Source organism: Gavialis gangeticus, unplaced genomic scaffold, assembly GCF_001723915.1.
Source record: "Gavialis gangeticus isolate Ggan-Ray unplaced genomic scaffold, GavGan_comp1, whole genome shotgun sequence".
Classification (NCBI taxonomy): domain Eukaryota; kingdom Metazoa; phylum Chordata; order Crocodylia; family Gavialidae; genus Gavialis; species Gavialis gangeticus.
Genome location: NW_017729004.1, coordinates 18517059 through 18538656, shown reverse-complemented (window position 1 = coordinate 18538656; position 21598 = coordinate 18517059). Strand labels below are relative to the sequence as shown.

The 21598-nt window shown below is 36.5% G+C and overlaps 1 protein-coding gene across 1 annotated transcript; it reads left to right on the top strand.

The window, feature by feature from the left end:
• The first annotated feature begins 3848 nt into the window (after positions 1-3848).
• On the top strand, positions 3849-14309 carry CNPY1 (canopy FGF signaling regulator 1). Its single transcript, XM_019508529.1, is given in 5 exon segments — positions 3849-4219; positions 4485-4688; positions 6448-6544; positions 11521-11589; positions 13850-14309. Coding segments are annotated over 4 exon segments (342 nt in total). The 5' UTR covers positions 3849-4216; the 3' UTR covers positions 11559-11589; positions 13850-14309.
• Positions 14310-21598: the final 7289 nt, after the last annotated feature.

The window sequence follows — 21598 nt, the reverse complement described above, 5'->3', positions numbered from 1 at the left end:
GGTGGTGGTCTTAAATAAAGTGGAATACAAGTGTGGCATTTGTGACCAGCTCTGGAATACCGTGGTGTGAATTTCTTCCTTTATAAGAGAGTTCTTAATTCCACGTATTAAAATGTTGGGATATCTCACTGAAAGTGAAGTTACGCTGATTAGTTACACTACAGAAGCTAAAGTATGTACATCTGCTTGAATCACGTCTTTAATAGTAATAATAATGGCTATCTTTGCTCATGTAGCATTTCACTTAGAGTGTATCCTAATCCACACAATTGACATCATAGCAGATGACTGATTTTCTTTTATTATTTTGAAATAAACAATATTCAGATTGTCTGTTGAAAAGTTACTACCTCCCATCCAGTTGGAAGCATTTCACCTCTTGCCTTAATCGTGTCAATTCTCCTGCTTTGAAAGTATTTATTTTTTGTCTGACTAGCACTAGGAAGGTAAATTCTTGAACTTTCTTTTCAGTGTGCTGTTACACAGTAAGGTCCCTATTATTGATTAAGCCCAGATGGTCTGCTCACAGAGCAAACACATATTTTGCAAACCTTTATTATGCCTCATTAGAATTCACTCCTTTAGAAGATTTCTAATTATATTGTCTAATAAAACTAAACCTTAGAAGCTATTTGCATATTATATGAAGAAATCTCATACAACAAACTCACAGTGGATTCAATTAACATAATAGCTAATTATATATCCCATCAGCCTTTAGAGTTGCTCTGCATTCATGTTTCTCCTGTTTTAGCCTAGAGCAAAGGAGGTTTGAATTTTCACTTCTAAATATTGACTTTTAACTAATATAAAAATGATTTGAACACTTCTGTGGATGAAAAGATAGTGATTAAAATACATGAAACATTTTAAAGGACTTGTTAAAAAATTCCCTGTAACAAGTTTCCAGTAAAACATGAAGCCACACATTTGATCAGTTCTGGCACTCTTTATATCTTGAAAATATGACCAAACATGGACAATGGTATTTGATTGACAGTTTGGCTTTTTTTGAAAATGCCTATATGTTACAGTTATCTTTTCATATATCTCATCACCTACCATAATGCAATTGTATTCCTGGCTTGTTGTGGTATCTATCAAACAAGGAATTTATGACTAGATTAACAGAGACATAGTAATGAACAGGCATGTGAACATCCTGTAATTGGCTGTTATTAAGGTGTTGTCATATTGGTCTGTAATGAATTCTCTTTTTGTATTTTAAAATTGGCCAACATATGCTGGGGGAAAAAACAAAAACAAAGAAAAAAATGTACTTGAACTTTCAGAAAATATGGATCCCTTTTTAAATATTTCAAATGGTGTGAATGATCAATAGATTTTGAATACTTCACTGAAAAAGAAATATTTTAGAATGATCAGAGTTTGTGATTTATTTTCTAAAAGAAAATATATCATTCATTTGGTCATCAATATGCACAATGGAAAATCCACTGGGTATCATATTTATATTTCTACAAAAGATAGCAGATAAAGTTTAGTTCAGGGTAAATGGTTTTCTCCATTACAATGATGGCTGCTTTTTCATTCATATTTTAATGAGGTTAGTATCTCTGAGACAGCTTTTTCGGGGTGGAGGCCCATGTCTCCGGTACAATTACAATAGGAGTTGCTTTATTGACAAGTACTATTCAAAATCTTCACAGTATAGAAAGAAAGGCTTTAGTTTTCCACCACTTGTCTAAATACTTATTGCTCTTTTACTATTAAAACACTTTTAAAAAGAGCACTTCTAACATTTGGGGAACTGCATGTTTAAAATATTTTTTGTTTAAATTTTAAAGTTCTATTAAAAGTTTCTTCTAATAAAATACACTCTGTAAAAGACCAGAAAAATGCTGATTATATAGATATCTCATGTGTGTAAAAACCAAATCAACTCCCTATAGTTAGTAGGGAGTGTGAATTTGATCTTGAACAAACTAATAGTTAAATGAAAGATAAAGTTATTTAGAGGTCACACTTCAGGTATAATTTTTTATTAAATTGAAAAAAATTAAAGGCAGTAGTTTTGAAGCAAAAGTCTCACAGCTATAATTTAATTGATCTTCTTTCTGTATATGCTGTCTCTAAAATGATTTTTTCTAAAATATAAGGAGGGAACATACCATTATCTCAAGAATGATTAAAAATGCAAAAAAAAATCCAACATGGCACCTATATATGCTTCCTTTTGTGAATACAGCAAAATACATGATACATTGTATATAAATCAATGTGTAGGTATAAAAGGGTGGGGAAAATGTGAGAAAATACTTGTGTATTAATATAAAAGTAAATGCATATGGCAAAACTCCTTTCATAGAACTGTAGTTACATGCATTGGGAAGTTTGATTTTTTTTCCAAAGGAATATTTCAGAAGTATGTCCTAATGTGCAGGTGGTTGGTTTTCAGCATATCATAGTACCCTAATTGTTGTTTGTGCAGAAAGTTTCACACAGTTCACTCTGCGTTCTTATATTGCCACTCATGTGATGTATACCCTTGCTAAGCCACTCTTAGCTTTTCTGATTGGACAGAATACTATCGGGAGGAGGTGGGGGATGGGGGAGAGCAAGTTAGTATGTGACTGAATATTTGAATAACAGTTGGAATATAAACAGAGAAATCTTTTCCAGAAGTGAAAATATACAGCCTTGTGTGTGTTAAGAAAACACTATAGGTCTTTCTTCTCTCTGTAAAGAAATGTATTTATTGTACCCATTAAAAATCCCCCTATGAGTAAGCTGGCTTGTTTTATTGTCATGTAAGTAGGTTTAGAAGGAGGTATATGTGTGTGTTGGGTGGTGTGAATTATAAACTATAGCTTATTGCTATTGCAAGCTCATAGGGTCAAATACATCCCTTATGTAACTCCACTGAACTTAATAGAAGTTGTGCCAGGGATGAGTTTGATGTATTATGTCAAATCCTTGTCCTTGGTACTGGGATTAATCCTTTTTTAAATCTGTACACTCAGATATCAAATACTTTTTTTGCATATTAGGGTACTTGGAGGGAAGTAGTCAGACCATATATAGGTGCCATGTTGGATTTTTTGCATTATCAGAAACGCTTGCTTTTAAAAGTGAATGTCCCACTGAAAAGAATAATTTTCCAAGCAAAATGCAGTTTATCTAAAGCCATCCTTACTGTAATATAGGCTGCTCAACTCTACAAATATACATTTTTGACTAAACATTTAAGTCTTCTCTCCTCCCACATATGCATTGTTCGACTCATGCCCTTTTTTGCTTTTCCCAGGTTTCATAAAAAGTAGATTCCACATCTAGGATGAAGTTGGGGGAGGGAAGGATTTCATAATAGGGCCTAGTTTAAGAAGGCAAAAAAAACCTCTAGGCTTTAATTTTAATTCTCCTGCCTTTATTTATCTGATTTGTGGCCAGATGGTGGTGAAGCAAGAAAACCCTTTGTGTAAATGAAGCACATATGTGAAAGTGCTTCTGTAATGTAATCATTGAGACCGGAAGGGTTCATACTGTGTCTGAAAAGAGACAATGGAGACTGGATATATCAACATAGCAGAAATCGAGTTCATTTGTGATTCAGTCCCTTTGACTATGGTTGTCATGAAAACTTCCTACTTTGATCAGCAGAGGGTGGAGAGAAAAATCTTCTAAAGGCCTAAGGATGCAGCACTGTTGTTTACTGTGCACTTGGCTTCAGTTCACGCCCCCTTCCGGAAGAAGCAACAGGGATAGGAGCATCTTGCACCTTGACCTGTCTAGACGGGAGAGAAGTTTTTTGTCCCGGTTACCAAGGGCGAGGGGTGCTCTTTGACCCCTGGAGCACTAGCTGTTGAGACTCTCACTAAGTATGTAGGTAGTGTCTAAATGTTTCTGCTGAATTCTTGCTTAATTCTGAAGGAAAGGGAATGGACAAAGACATGGACCAGCTGTTCGAAAATAAAGCTGAAATAGTAGAACCTGGGAGAAGTTAAATTTTGTAAGCTATTATTTTCTTCACAAAACCCCTGGGAGGTATTAAACAGCTGCATCTGAGTTGACGAACAGCAACTAAGACAGACCAACTGAAAGCAAGACTTTCTACAACTCTGCTTCAACTAAAGAAACTAAGTGACTCAAGCAAGAAATCCTGCATGCTTTTGTCGAGAGAATATCAACTGTAGTCTGTTTATCTCCTGCGTGTTGTATGTCTTTTTTGAATGGCAATATGTTTGCAAATTAAAATATGGTAACTGCATTCTACAATTGTTTCAGCATAAAAGGGATGTTTTATGGGAGCTTTAAATGTTTAATTTTTCAAAGTGTCACCTTAGCTTTAGCTGACATTTTTAATTATGTATGTAATAGAATATATGTCAACAATTATGCAGATTAAGAAACATGCACTTGTTCTTTTTCTCTTTCTGTCTGTGATATGTCTGTCCAACACAATCTCTTAAAGGTGTTTTCGGTTTTATTTATAATAAGGAAAAAAATTATTTTTCCCCTAATAGGTTCCTTTGGCAAAGTCAGAGACCTTCTCAACAGAATTGTTGGAAAATATATGTGATAGATTGAATGGTAACCAACTGCAAGTGGACCCTCAAGCCCAGAAAAGGACATTCAAGAGATTTGCTCCTAGGAAAGATGAGAAAATCTCTGCAGATTTTTAAAAAATCTATTTTTATTCTGATGCTTACAAAGCTTTGAAGTTTGCGGTAAGCCAACATAACACACTGGTAACAATTTATTTTTAACTGTTAAAATGTTATTAGTATATGACAAAAGACTTCAAGTACTAAAGTTGGGAATATAACACATTGTTTTAATAATATTAATATATGTTAATATGCTCTGTATTGGCTTGTGCATCAACTTAAGTGTTTTGAAAGGTAATAATGCAGTTTGCATTGTGTGTTAATGTTATTTAGAACTCTATCTGGATCTGCTGAGGGTTTCATAAATATGAATAAAACATTTCAAGATGACACTTTAGTTGCAAAAGTTAACCATGGACTATGCTGTATGCTTCTGTTTACCTGCTACAAATTTCCCAAACTAGAACAGTTCTAACTATGTTTTACTTGGGGAATTTTTAAAAGTGATTAAATATAAATGAGTGTTTTCTGTGCAGGAAATAAGTGAATTGTGGGGTTGGGTAAAAACCCAAATTAATACTAATGTAGTTTCAGATATTTATAGCCAGATTATGGAAGATGGTGTCATCTTTTTTCTTAGGCCTTGCTGAGTAGAGACAGATTTCTCTGAGCTAGCTCAAGAATGCTAACAGAGCTGAGTTAAAAATGCTGAAGTGTGGTAGCTGGCTTAATGCCATTTTTTCCTTCATAAATATGCTTTGTGTATGCATTAAACATCTTCCTAACTTCAGGAAACACACTGTATAGAAAGGGGTGCATAAAACAATGAAATGGACAGTGGTTTGCTAGATCTGATTTTACATACAGTTCAATATTCAGCTTACCACAAAAGTAGTATCATGAGACTAGCAAACCCATGAAGTAAAGCCATGTGTACATGAAGTGGCTTTAATTTTCACAAAAAGTAAAGAAAATAGCTCAGTTTTAGAGTAACTGAGCACTGCAAAATGTTGACATAAAGCAGCTTAATTTTACCATTGATGTGGCACATTCTAATTTTTAGAGAAAGATAAAATATATATTTTTGTTGTGGATTTTATAACTTCCATATTTAAATCAGATTTTTCCTTAGTGCATTTTCTTTTAATTGCAATCCAGTTAATGGGATTTCTCCTAATTGTTTAGTAATTAACCTGTAGTCTGATGTTTTGGGGAGAATACGTCCTTCCTAATCTGCGCTCAAGATTCCCCAAAGATATTGTAGTTAAGGCAGTACTTCAGTGCACAACCTTTCTTTAGGTACAGTCCACCGGCACTGTGCCTCACCAGCAGCACTGAATCATGTTCAAGATGTCAAAAATCCATTTTGTATCATTAAAGTGAATTACCAATAGCTTTTAAAATGCTGAGTATATAATTTGGTATATAACTGTCAATCGTGGTGTCTTTTGCAAAACCAAAGATGCATTAGTTTGGTCACAGAGCTTCATTTATTTGCACGTTGTAAAAACTAATGTAATAACACAAAATAGAGGGTTAGTTGATGGAAATTTCAAGCAACAATTCCATGACTCTAGTACCTTCTGTTGAAAGCTGTTCTTTCCAAAGTGAGTAAAATATGATCTTTAAGTGATTTCTTACCCTGGGAATGTATTTTTGGAAAGACAGCCAGGCTGGCCTTGAGTTAAACCTCAATATCTTGCATTGGCAATTCTCTGAAAAATTACACTCATCATTTTGTTGTATAAAACAGGAAGTGCAAATGAAAACAAGGTGGTACTTTCGACTGTATTGCTACAGTTTGGGGTTAGCAGGCTTGTTTATTTTTAACAGCAGTAGAAAGGCACAGTACATATTTTTCATTTTTTTATTTTTCTAGTGTGAAAGTATCGTAGAAGCGTATGAAGATGAAATATTCTCACTTATCGCCCAGGAGGCAGACTATCTAGCTGACAAGCTGTGCAGTGAAAAATCAGGTACTGTGTCTGATGTAACATGTGCTCTCTCTACAGCATTTTTTTTAAACCTAGTGTACTGCTTTGGTGCAACAAACCACTTTGGAGGAGAAGCGTTTGGTAGCTGAATAAGCAATGACATTGCACAACTTTTCAAAAAACTGGTTCTTTTAAAAGATTTTAATGTCTGTTTTTAATTTTTTCACACATTTTAACGTAACATAATTGTAGCGCTCCATATCCAGTGCAGTGTTTTCCTCCTAATGGAATGTGCTCAGCACTCTTTTTACTCTGTGTTTGCTTTGCCATCCTGTAGCAAGGAATGGAAAAAACCCTTCTGCAATACAACACAAAAGTTTTTTGGACTTCAGGAGTTAGTTCTAGCCTGCAAAGAAAAGTAGGAGCAATAAATATATAGCTTAAAAACACCGGGCCATAAACTAGCTAAGACTCTTTATTGACATCAGCAAGAAGTTCTGCTTAAAACTGCAGGAACACTATAGTCTATTAGAAAAGAAAATGTATCTAAATACATTTGCTTTCTCATACAAACTGTATTGCTCTCAAATTGACTATTTTTTAAAAACTTGAATCAGTGGCAAAAGAAAATCCTGTATAAATGCAATTTGATTTTTTTAAATTTAAAATATGAATACCTTTTATATACATTGGATTCTTTTCCAATGTGATTTTATTTTATAGAACCATTTTTAAATCCAAGAAGCCCATCATCTAATGTGCTTAGCACTGTAGGATTATAAATAAAGTTGGACCATCCCTTTTGGAAGTGCTCTCCTTAGTGATAGAATATGCATGAAAATATTGATCTTAGAATCAATACTTATAATATTGGTATGTGCTTTTGGAGGTTTCGAGTTTTTATTATTTGCACTGTAAGAAGCACATACAGAAAGACTACTAACATTGGTAGAAGTCGACTTGTTAGAAGTTTATAGAAATGAGTATCTATCTATCTATCTATGTTTGCTTGTGTCAGAATATCCTGTAACATCTGCAAAGAAGTACAGTCTAGGAGACTGGAAATCTATTCTACAGGCTCAAGTTTTCTTTGTCAGCTATGCAGAAAGTTTTGATTTTCTTTTATAGCTTTAGATGTAGTTACTGAGCTAAATTTGATCTCATTAATATTGTAGATGAAGAGACTAGCATTAATAATTCTCAAAACACTAGTACTTCTCCAAGATGCATGGTATTATTTTTTAGGCTGTACTTTTTAAAGAAAAGGTTCTCTGGCCATTCATAGATGAAAAGTAAAGATATGTATAGGATAATGTAGAAAAATAATCATCAGCTGAATTCATTTTTCTTATAAACAAATTAGGAGTTGGGTAGGTTTCTTCACCTCATTGGCTAATTCCCTGGAATCCTGTTGTAAAATAGTCTGCTGTTTTTAGCCCATTTGATAATACTGTAAAAATACTAGTCAAAGTTATGCTAAAATTTATGCTGAATCCCCAGCTATTGAAAACACTTTCCTGAATATGACACTCTAAAAAAGTCACTTTTGTTTTTTAAATTATTTTATTGGGTTTAAACTTACTTATTTACCCCTATTTTGGATGCATTTCTTAAGACATTGTCACTTCAATAATTTACAGCAGAAAAGATTTTTATATTTGTGTCCCAGTCTTACTCACATGAGTATCCCCACTGAGGTAGGTAAGACTGCTTATGTGTAGGGGGTGAACAGGGCTGGGTCCTGCCTACCTGAAGAAATACAAAAAAATGCTTTGCAAAAGAAAGAAACTTGAGTATTCTTTCCTCTAACCAGGAGTTGATACAGATGAATATGGTGTCATTTAATACAGAAAACAATGTAAATGTTTGTAGTTTCAGACTCGAGAACCTACAATGATAATAGTCATTGATAAAAAATCCTAGTATCTAGCGAAGAAATGCAGTTATATAAATTAATCTACCGTTCTATACATCATCTCACTTTACAAGTAACAAAATAATTGTGTGAAAGATAAACATAATATAAGATAAATGACTTAAAAACCCCCCACTCTGCTCAACTTTAACAACTAAATATAACAATCCGTAGTAGGGAATAAAAAGAGATGTAGTGAACTGCAATGAAAAATGTAGAGGAAAAAGTCTCCCTAATTAATATAGCATGGATAACATTGCGATATCTGAATGGAAGCAAAAAAATCTGCTTGGATTTTTCCATGGAATTTGGCATCAAACTCTGTGGTAATGGAAACTGTGATTTGCTGAAATTGTGTGAAGATACATGCAGGGATTGTGGATTTGTACGTATCTTACAAAAGAACACAGCTCTTAAACTTTAAAGCCATACTATCAATTCTTATCTATCTTAACATTGTAAAATGTCATTACTATGTTAAACTAAAGCGATACTATAGACTTATCATCCTACTGTCACCTATTGGCTCTTTATTCATAGTTGTACATATGAATTCAAAATACCATATAATACTTCTGTCAAAATTACCATATTAACTGGCCCAAATGACCATATATAAAGACTTGCCATGGGACAATTTCTGATTTTAGCGCTAACAATTTTATCTTAAAGTAAAATTAAAATAGTTATAGGTTTTGTTCACTTAATTTAATTTAATTCTGTTTCACAAAGAAAAATATCTGAATTTGACTTACGCTTGTGACCTGTGACAAGCTTTCTAGTATTGTTTTGAGCAAATAGGTCCCTTTTGTAGTATACTAAAGTAAAATATTAAAGAGTTTCGTGTCCTTTCTGTGAAGAAAGGTGACACTAATGGGAGTCCCATGCACATTTTAAAAAGAAGCTCTACCCACAAGACATGTTTAGTTCTGTGCTTAAGTTGCAACATTCCTTCAGACTGTACATGTGCATTTACAATAGTCATGTTTCTTGTTTGATTAAAAGACTGGGAAACTTCAGTGAAGTTTTTTTTTAATGATCAGACTGATATTTCCAAGGACAGAATGGGTTACTGTCATGTATTCTTTGATCACGTAGATAGTCTCTTTATTTAACTGGAGTCCTAAACTGCTGATTTACACCTTTGTATCTACAATTTTTTACCTGTCAAAAATCTAGGAGTTACATCTCAAACAGGCTACTATCTTTTTGGCTTTAAACAAGGAGTTCAAATTTCCAGTTTGACCAATGAAAACATAAAGTGTTGGTTTAAGTCTAGATACAACTAGATGCTGGATAAAAGTTTTCATTTTTTATTTCTGGACTTTTTGTTTTACAAAGATATAATTGTGCAACACTGACATGTCACTGGTATCTCAGTCATATTCTGTATGTGGAGTTATGATAGAAATTCATTTAGACCAATAAGACGGAAGAAACCAGCCAGCAAAGGATTATATTAATGTATAGACTAGTGCCAGTTGATTTGTCACTGGAAAACAATACAATATTGTATCTTTTGCTAACAGTGAAAGCTATAATTAAAGTAACACTGAGACTCCTATTACTCTTTACATGCTCATAACTCTGAAAAATTATTCTTTTGGCTAAAATATCCCCATCTTGGTCTCATCCCAAAGGTGACTTGAGTCATACGGTTACTTATTTGCTTATTTTGAAAGTTTGAGCTTAGGCTAGTTGCCAATTTTTTTTTGTTGTGCAAGACTGAAAAAATGCCTTCTACTGTAAATAGATGTATAAGCCTTTTTTCTGCACATGTCTAACACACACAGCTATGTTTTGCAAGTTGATACTTTCCAGGTGGCTAGTCCCCACCAAGGACTGCTCTCCAGGATCATTTACTAAAACTAAAAGATGTAACAGTCATAAGCAACTAACTACATGTTTTCTATATGTGCAGCATGTTACATTTCCAAAAAGTTTAATATATATGATACCATCTACAAGATTATGGGATAAAAGAAAGATGTCAGGTAGGTTGTATGTGGTCTACATGTCCATTCTCCTGTAGAGTGCTATCATTTCATACGTCTTTCACTCCGTAGATGCGGAGGTACAGAGTAAACCCAGAGATTAGCGCAGTCAGCCCCTCTCCTGTAATGGGCTGTGTTGGGTCACAATTTGGTGAGACTTTAGAGGGTTGGAAGGGTCCATGCCTCCAAATGTCGTGACAGAATTCGGGCCACGACCCCCTTCTTTTAAAAAAGTCAGTTTATTAAAGAAAATCTTATTTTGAATGTAACGTTCAAGTTACAGTTAAACACTATGAAGTCGAGCAACAGCAGTGTCAAATATCACACTAACCAGAATTTACCAAATTGCATATATGGAATATTTTGCACTACTGGTAATATTCCAGAATGTACCTTTAATGGGCCCCGTTCTACCATGTGAGATCCACGTGTAGCTCCGACTGTGGCAGTAAGAACGAGGAAGTATCTGAGGAAAAGACGAATCTGTTTGTGCAAGTGCACTTGGCACTGGCCACGTCCTGACTTCAGAGGGTTTTAATATGTATTTTTGTGTAAACTCTGTGTGTGACTTTTTGTGATGGATAATAATTAAATAATCTGCATTGAATAGCTCTTAATGGGATAATGATTCAATTAAAAAGAGCCCTTAGATAATTTTGTAGAGTTTTAAATGTTTTACTAGGATGTCACATCACACCTTACTGCACAAATCTTATTTATTCATATTATTTAAGGGGGGATCTAGTCCCTAAACTGCTTTAGCTAAACAAATCTGAATTTAAGATTCAAAGATGGGAAGTGTTATGGTACATTATGGTATTTTTTTAAAGGTCTGGTTGTTCTGTTGAATGCATAATCAGCGGCCAGGAAAAAAGACCATCTGGGTATTCAAGCATTATGCTTCAACACTTGCCACTAGTTATTTGGGTAGAAAGTATTTTAAGATACTAAGTAATTTTAATCCTGGAAGCTTCAGTGGTGGAGGTGTTCCTCAAAAACCTTAACTATTCTTCTCATTAGTAAATTATACCTTTACTTTAAAATTTATATACATTTAACAACATGTACCCATGCAAATCATTAGTAATGAGCTACGTTTTTTTCCTTAGGTCTTTGCGAAGAACCTGCTACTTACATTGAGCCATAGAAATGATAAACTACTTAGATTACAGAGTAAAGTAAGAAGACAATCACAAATATTCTTCCTGTGTAATCAAATATTGATGTTCTGTCTTTCTTGCCCCTGTAAAGGCTTCTATATTTTTTATTATTGTTACATTTTTAAATGTTCATGGGCTCCTTATTACTTTGGATGGTTTACTTTTCAAATATTTAAGCTAAGGTCTGCATGGTTTTGTGAGGACCCCTGGTTTAACAGGGAATTCATATTCACTCTTGTGTCTATAGGTAACATTTATGATATCCCAAGATACTCATAACATTTGTGCTGATTTTCACAAATTCAAAGTCTGGTTGTAAAAGAATTTACTCTTTGACTGTTAAGAATTCCTGCTTAACAGAAGCCATTTTAGTAAACTCATTAGTGCTACTGTGCTTCTCTCCTTTGTTTTAACGAATGGTTGATCCCTATGTATTTTTGACTACTTTCAAAATAGTTTAGAGTATTTGCTAGCCTTCTTTCCCCCCTATTGATGAAAGTGGAAAACTTCCAAACATTTATTCTTTTATAAATTATATAACTTAATGAAGTTTGTATAGTTTCTTTGAAGCACCTTTCCCATAACATTTCCATGCAAATTTTGGAACTTATGCACAACAAAACGTTGAATAGAGAAATATTTTATCGTGTATCAGAGCACTGTTGAGCCATGCTGTAAATGTTCATGAAGTCTGCAATCAACAGTTATAACAAAACAGTATCTTAAATAGCAATAATAGTTAGTGCAATGACTTTCTTTAACAGAAACTATTAATGCAGAAATACCAAAATGTCCATCCCATATTTTACATGGGTAAGGTATATCTGGCCATTTGCTTTTAGGGCAAACTATTTATTTAATAGCAGAAAGTTTTTCTCAGTAGTTTATAATTTTTTTCATAAAGAGTAGCTATTAAATATATTAGTAGTCTAGCTATCAACAATGTTCATTTTCTAGAAAAAGCCTGCTAAAAGGAGTTTGTCTGTGATTATTAAATATACATAGGTGTATTTTGCACTCATTCTTTGTACAGAACACGCACAGATGTAACTGGAGTTGTGTGGAGTATGCTCCATAGCATGAAATATAAGAATTTTGGCTGCGTCTCAGTATTGTGAAAGACTTGTATTGCTTAGTTGGAATTGGTAGGTAATCAGGATAGCACATCCAAAACATTATAAAAAATCAGTGAAATGTTTAGACGAAAAAATAAGATTGTTTTAATCTAAAAAGAGTTCTTAAAAATTTGTTGCAAATTGACTGACCTATGAATATATAAACAGACGTTCAGTATTATGCATAATGACTAAAACGTATCTGGGTAAGTATGAACAAATGTCTCCTAAAATTATTTATAAATGTTTTAATTTAGAAAATCAAGTACTTAAGCCATGGCGCAGAATTCTTAGCTAATGTAAATTGTCAGAGCGTCACTGAAGCCAACATAGCAATGCCAGTTTACCTCTGCTGGACATCTGAACCGGCAAGTTTATTTCATAGGGTTTTGTTGTAGGGTCCTTAATATTTGTAGAAGTTGTTTTGTTGTTTCTCTAATGTGGAATATTTTTTGAAATCTCCTTTTGCCAATTCAGTATTATAGAACAGTTTAGAATATGTTACAATTTGAAAGGAGCAAAGCAATTGTACTAGGTAGAATGGAAAATATCTTCCATAGCGAAAGAACATTTTCCTCAGTTTTCAGTAATATACCTGAACTATAAACATACGTATTAATATTCCATGTAGAACAAAGAAATGGTACATTAACTTTAAAACTATTTTAAAAACTTTAAACTACATATGTATTTCATTAGTCATTGAAAGTGCAAAACTGATCAGCTTTTACCAAGCTGAGGAGTTCAGTAGTGATCTGAAAAAAACGGGTTGCTTTCCAAATGCTTTGACTGTGAATTATGAACAGATGAGTTTTCTGTTGGCTTTACTTAGATACATATAGCAAGAAAAAGTCTCCTTATCTTTGTTTGAATGTGAAAGTAAATTGAAAATATGAGATTCCTCTCTTGCTTTCATGTTGCCCGATTTTGTTGATTTGGGTAGAATTTAGTCCAAAGTTTATAATGTTTTTAGTCTATGAATATGTTACAATAAAAGGACACAGTCAACCTGAAATCTAGTCAATTAAGAAAACAGACAAAGGTGGATTCAATTAATACAACTGACTGATCCTGACATTGGTATAGGGTATCATATCACAATTTCTTTATCTTATTTTGTATTTATTTTTTAAAAATGTATTTTCTCTCCCCTGTTACCATAGGAAGGATCTATAACCACATCAGAGAAAAGTAACCAACTTCCAGGGAAACAAGGCAACTGTGTACAAACAAAATGCTCTCAAACACCCAGAGTAAACACCTAAGTGGATAGAAAGAAGAATATATCCTTCAACCCTTTTTCATTTCTAGTAATCTTTTATGTTATCTGTAGCAGTAGTCAGTAAATATTTTCAGACAGATATGTTTTTTTAAGTGCCCCTTTAAAATATTGATACTGTCTTATACTTTGCTGGATAAGCTCTGGGAATCTTTCATGATACTGCTGTGTACAGGATATGAAGAAAATTCTGACTACCTGTCTGCTGGTTTCTTTGCATCCAGGGTTATGTGCTGTCCTCAATCCATGTGTACAGCCACTGAGGTCAGTGCTATTTCTGCTGAAGTTAGAATGCAATGCCAGAATATGGGCCTTCAATATTAAACTGTTATCATGAGAATATCTCTACATATGTGCACAGTCTTTTTTCTACATATGTGCGCAGTCTTTTTTTGGATTTCAAAGTGCAGACAATATTGGAAGACTATCATATTTATTCCTTATCGCATTGGTGATTAAACATGGACCAAATTCACTACTGCATCAAAGCAGGTTTATGTCAGTGTTACTGCAATGACGCAGTGTTAGACCACACCCGAGACTCAGTGTAGACACCCTGGAAAAGACGGTAAAGCAAATTATCATTTTAGTATCATAATGCCCTTAAAAATCTTTGAGCTTCTCTGTAGCGCACACTAATTTATTGTTCACTGAGAAATGTCGTATCTAATAAAGCTGCATCCTTTCTAAATTATAAATGTTATCTTTTATAAATTAGCAGACTATAAAGTCATCCGAGCTGTATTTGAGCCCATCAGTATAGGCTCAAGCAGTTATATATATGCTTACTATGGTAGCTGAGTGTCAACTAAAATATTACCTCTTAGTTACCAATAAAAGGTAATTCACTGTAATTACTATATATAGAAAGTTTGGCTTCCAGCTCTGATAGCCTTTTGCTTTTCAAATGTATGGGCCTTCCAAAACTCAGGGAAAAAAAGAAATGAAAAATATCTTGATCTTGTGCCACAGTCTTCTCTCGTCCTGCCGTAATGAAGTCCAGGGGCTGCAAAGGTGTCAGGGAAGGTGCAATTTACCTGCTGCTCAGGTCAGCAAAAGCATGAAGATGGTTTGTAAGAATCCAAGGTCAGGTGCTTGGCTGGTGGCAGCGGGGCTAGTTCTGTTGACTTGGGATGGAGCAGTGTCGGCTTAAACCAAACAGCAATGATGACACTGCTGAAATTAAGTTTTTGCTTTTCTTAGTTTGTTTTGTTTTGGTTTGGGTGTTTTTTCCCCCCTATTCTGTCAAGTCTACAAGGCAAAGAACAAATGTGCTGTGACAGATTTTATTTTTAATGTGGATTAGTAGGAATGAGCTGAGGCCACTAAATTCATTTCACTTAGGAATGAAAAGTGGAATTGAACCAAGGTCCCAAATGGGAAAGATCAATACTTTATTTACTAAGATAAGCCCTAAAAACAAGATTGTTCAATAACTAGTCATATTTTCTATTCATATTTGTTTCCATGGTCTGACATTTGCTCACACATGTGATAGCTTCATCAAAATACAGTTTTTGGAAAATGCATATTAGTCAGCAGTATTTTGTATTGTATTGACATAAGAAGCTGTTTTGTCAAAATATCACGAGCAAAGTATTAGCTTGTGTGTTATTTCTAATATACATTAATTTTCCATAAATCCAAATGTATGAAATATTAATAGCACTTACGTAGTAAACTGTATGAAATGCTTTGCAATTATATCATACACATCCATAACACAGCATATTTCGTTATGGTAGCTTAAGTAGGTAATTAGTACTAATATTATTCCGTTGATAGATATCTTAAGTTATGTTAGTCTCTAATAATTACTCTTACATTTATGTGCTGCTGGCAAAGGTAAATCCAGCTATATGTAGGGCAAGATTACTTGAATTACCTCCCTGAGCCAGGTAAGGCAGGCAGCATTCAGAATCATGGCTTTCAGTCAGGCCATGGCAGGGGGAATAGACAAGCGTCTCCCAGGAGGTTAGGAGAGTGCAGGAGAGGGGAAATGATCACATTATCTTGATATGGTTCTCTATTGTGGGCAAAGTGTAAATTTAAAGATGGCGTACACCTGATATTGTCTAATCAACCACCTGCTGAGATCATATAAAAGGTAGAGGGGGAGGGGGATTCAGCAAGGAAAGAGCATAGGAGGTGGAAAATAAATGTAAGATGGAGTAGCTATACTCCAAGGCTTTCATGGGAATCATATCTACGTGCAGAAGTATTGCAGCATCTTGTAGTCATCTAAGAGTGTTTATTAACAGCAGAACTATGCTTAATATGGTAGAAGTTAATTCGGCACCTTTCTTGAGGAGCATCTCAACAAGGGTCCTTATTAAAAAAGAGAGAGAGACCAATTCACAAAGCTTATTTAAACAGACCAAAACACTTTGAAACATAAGGATGACTTCATGCCTTTAAACATATTTACCGAATTGGCTGGTCTAATGGCATTCAACAATAAATTCCATTGCCTTCAGGATCCACTGATAAAGAATCTGGTAACCGCCGCTTCTCGCTACTTTGGGGAATGTTAATAAACTGGTACCCAAGGAACCTTAGGTGTGTGCTATGGAATAGAGGGAGCTAAATGTCAGCTAATTAAGCAGAGCTGAGACCATGAAAGATCTTGTGAGTTAAAAGTTAAATATTAATATCAGTTTCAAACTTTATGAGAAGCTGGCTTAGTGGCAGAGGAGCAGAAGGAATATATATCCAGCATGTTCATGACATTTTATATTGCTAGGTAACCTTGCAGCAGCATTCTCGACCAGCTAAAGTTTTCTTAAAGCACATTCTGGAAGAACAGCCAATAAAGAATTATAACAACCCTTGAGGTGACACAGACATTAATGAAGGAAGAAAGAAAAGATTTCAGCGCGGCAGTGCTTCTCAAATGGTAAAAATCGTCACCATCATATTAAATGTGACTTGAAGGAAAGGTGAGAGTTCAGAATGATTCATTTCTGGGCAAGGTATGAATTGTCAGTGTTTTTATTTATCTGGTGCACGTATATGTGCGTGTGTGTGTGTGAGAGAGAGAGGAATTGATCAATTGTATTTTCTGCTAATGAGAAGCTCCATTTTATTGGAATTGAACCCCAGCCAGTTTTGATGTCACATAAGCACTGAAGCAGCACAAAGTTGCCACTGCTCAGATCTTTGGTGAGGGCCAAATAAATCTTAAATAGTGTCAGCTGTTTAGTAGTAAACATCCAATTCCAGCAACTATTTATTAGAGCCAAGGAGAGGCACAGAGTCTTCAGTGTGACTTACAGGCTCATGAGCAGGCTAGCCCCTGCAAAATAAAGATTAAACACTGTGCAACGTTTTGCATGCAATCACCTTAATATCTCGTTTCTGACCAGTACCATTCTTTCCTTGTAGTCCTTATCATCATAATCAGTACTGTCATTATTAATTGTATTACTGTAGCAACTAAAATCAGGGCCCATTGTGCTTGGTCCTGTACAAATACACAGTAAGAAATTATTCCTTCAAAAAAAAAACAACCCCCAAAACCAAAATAGCCTGGAAGTATTATTTTCTTATTTCTTCCAAATCAGGAACTCAGAGTAATTAAGTGACTTGCCTAGGGTCACAAACAGCATCTGTGGCAGAGCCAAGAACTGAAGCCAGGAACCCCAAGTCTTAAGCCAGAGCCTTACCCAGGCAACATCCTTGTGACCCTGAACAAAGACTATGTTCAAAGACTAATTATTTGGCATGGTCTCTCAAATAAGTATATACATAAGCTCAAGAGAAGCACAAGTTCACTGAGACCCAGGAAATCATTGATTTGTATCTTAACTTGCACTCTCATCTAAACTATATCTTGGTGGTCAGAAAAGTGAGGTTTTTTACAGGTTTTTCAGTCATGTTAAGTGAACATCCTATGAAGCTGTGTTAGCTGTCCATATTGCACCTTTGGCTCCCCTCCAGACTACAACACATGACTCCAGGCATGTCTGGATGCCTTTAAATGGGGTATTTCAGTTGTGTCACATTCACTTAACTAGAAAACACTCCCTTTTTACCCAGTGAGACAGGGCTTTTTGCTCCTCTGGAAGAAGTCCTTCATAGTCTATGAAATTTATGACTGCTGTTAGGATGCATCTGAATATTTTTCCTGACCTGTTCCAATGGGAAAGAGCTGAAAGGATTGGCAAACCAAGGTAATGTTGCTTTTGCAGAAAAGGGCCTGCTCCATATTGTTTTCCGTGGGCAGATTTGTCCTTGGCATATAGGATACAGATTTTCTCTGAATGTTGTAGTGCCCTTGAGCAGTGCTGCCCTCCATTGGCTCAGTCAATATGGATCCCTGAGGAACAACATCACAGTTATCTTGTTAGGCTCAGACAAAGCATTGCCTAACAAAAGAAACAGAGGATGAGAAAATTTTATGTTTAAATTGACTCATACAAAGAAAGCACCAGAAAGCCATGTATGTATGAGCCTCCAGGTGCTTTCTGCTTACACTGCTAAAGATAGGAGGAGACAGGTTTGTGCTTCATATTATGTGTTGTTTATGAATATAACTTTTAGTGTGCGTTGCTCCCTCCTATTTCCACCACTGTTGCCAAATTTTTGTAATTTGGCAACAGTGCAGCAAGTTGCCCTGGGTGGCATAGGGGAGGCTGGGGCCAGCACTGGACCAGCCCCAGCAGCCTTACCTGAGGTCCTGGGGACCTCCCGGAGCTGCAGCCGGAGCCTAACTGGCAGCCACAACACAGCTCCCAGCAGCCTTGCTCCGCCTCTTAGCAGTGCATGCTGCCCAAGCATGCGCTACTTTGGGGGGGTTTTCCACGGTTTTTTTTTTACCTCTGGATATCCGGGGCAGCATGCCCTTCCAGCGCAAAGAACTCCAGACATGCTGGAGAACTCGGCTCATCTGGACGTGCCCTAAGATTTCAAGTAGGAATCCATATATGCTAAAAACATTCTGCTCTGCTATGGTCTTTCTGAATTATTTGCAACAGAAGAATTGCTCTACTATTGTTTTGTAGTCAAAAACAGAACGAAAACTAAGAGCTGGCATTTTCTGCAGGGTGCTTTGAAACCAACCAGGGGTGCCTTAAATCCAGAAAAAGGTTGATAGACTGCTTTAGTCTATACAAATATAACTCAGGTCTGTGAATACTGAGGCCATGCCTACATAGTGGACTTTATAAGGTGCAAATTCTCTGCTTTCTACATAGTGAACTTACCATCCCCAGCAGCAGCATCCTCAAGAAAGCCACACTGTCTGGACAGGATGCCCTCTGAACCAAAATTTGGGTAGCTGTGTTTGTACTGCACTTCAGGTAGGTTAATTAACACTGTCATGTGACAGGGATAGTTGGCCCACCCTTGTGCTAATTAGTGGTTGCAGTTAATCTGGTTCTGGTTTAGGAAACAGCTTGTGCAGAGCACTGCAGCATACCTGAGGCACCACGGCCAGGTACAATCAGTTTACAGCAGGGGCAAAACAGAAATGGTGGAGGCCTAGTCCATGGGCCAGATGAATGGTGCAAGGCTGGCCCCACAGGCCAAATCAGGCCTGCAGACAAGCCCCACATACCTTGTGTGCCTTGTGCAGAGCATGTCCTACACCAGCCCCACATGGGTGCCACCTGTCATGCATATCACAGACCAGCCATGCATGCTGCAAGCAGTGCACGGGACCTATCCAACACACCACATGCAGCTCGTGGGTCAACCCCAAGGTGCATTGGCTGCACCATGGGCCAGATAATAGGGCTCCCTGACACTCCTGGTTTACAGTATAGCCAGACTTCTCCAGAAAGGCCTGGCCAGCAGAAGTCTAATTAAGCAAACAGCAGTGCAGAGCCTTGCACTTTAACTCTTGTGTAACCCAAACATGCTTCAGCAGAAGCCTGCCACTGTTCCAGCACAATCCTAATTACATGCATCCCACATCAGTTGGCCTGGTTTTCAGGGAAGGACTGTGGTAATCTTCCAGCTAAACCCTGGTACCAGGATAAGGCTATGACAGATGAAAGATGGGAGAACAACCCTTTTCCTTTAATGCCTGGATTTGCAAGATCATGCTGGGCCATTGGAGAAATTCAGATATTTTGAAGACTTCTCGGCTCAAACCAATGTTATATAATCCACAGACTTGATATCATCCTATTCACTGAGGATATCTAGGCAGTTTACAAAAGCGTGTAAGTATTATTGGCCATAGACGAAGAAGCAAATGCACAGGTTACATAGAGGGTTACACAATGGCAGATACAAGACAAGATTACAAATCTCACTCTAGTCTAATGCCCTATTCACCGCACCCCATGCCTAACATTTATTTAGGTATGACGATGCACACACCCATAGTCTTCAGGCCTGGTTAGTATAATTCTTTGTGCCCAGATTTTTCAGAACATGACAGGATAACCCCTATGGGCATGTCCACATGAACGTGGACATTTGGTTCCGTGGGGACAAGTAGTGGCGGTGCACCTTGCACTGCTGTTTCTTGTTCCCAGAGAATGCCTGTGCCTTGTGCGCTCTGGTGCACGGTAAGTTGTCCCAGGTAGCACAGGGGAGGCTGGGGCCAGCACTGTGCTGGCCCCAGCAGCCTTACCTGGAACTGCAGCATCCGCTCTGAGTGGCCTGGCTCCACTTTTTAGCAGTGCATGCTATATCCAGGGGTAAAAAAACCCCCTGGAACAAAAGCAGAGCAGTGCAGTCCTGGGCAGCGTGCCCTTGCAGCACAGAGAACAGTGCGCCGTGCTGTATGTGGTGCTGCAAATGTGTTTGCAGTGCCACATACAGCATGACCATGCTCATCTGGACACGCCGCATAACTACATTCACTTAAGGAAACTTCCTTCACTGGTTCCTTATGGATGTTGCACCAAATTCAAGGCTTCAGTCCTGTATGATTATGACTTTACATCCCCAACTCAGGAACAATGAAACCACTCACTTCAGAGTAACATTTGTACATGCAGCACATAATTTCTTACTGATTGCCCTATATAGCTGGGTGAGCAAGGACCGCAGCATCCTCTGAATGGAATATAAAGATACTTCTTCAACCTGACTTTCCTCAGTCATTTCACCATTAAAACAAAAACAAGTAAATCAGTTTAGTCCAGTGCCTTCCAACTGACAGTCTATAAATATACATACTATATATGTGTGCGTGTGCAAGTGTGTGTGTATGTATACAAACCTAATTTGATTGAACAGCATCACAGAATTACTGAAAACTTCTTTCAGCCTCCATACCCATTCAATCCTCTGTGGGTCTGCTGAGATCCCTTCTTTTATTCACTGTATTTTTTTAGACCATAGGTCAGTCTGACATACTAGTTTATGCTTAGGCACCATCTACTATTTAGCCTTATGGGCCACCAAAGGTCCTACTTCACTGTTGCCTTGTCTTTCCCTGACCCATCCTCCTGCCTGATCTCTTTATGTACCTTCTGTCTATCTTTCTGTACTAAGGCTGTATGTGGGACACAAACTTTCCTTTATGACATGTTTATGTAGCATCTAGCATAATGCTGCCTTAATCTTTGAGGCTTCTCTAGTGCTATTAAATCAAAATAATAAATAATATCAGCCACTCTGGGCCAACCTTCTCAGGATAATCCTCCCGTATCAGTTGGAAAGGCTGTAAACACTC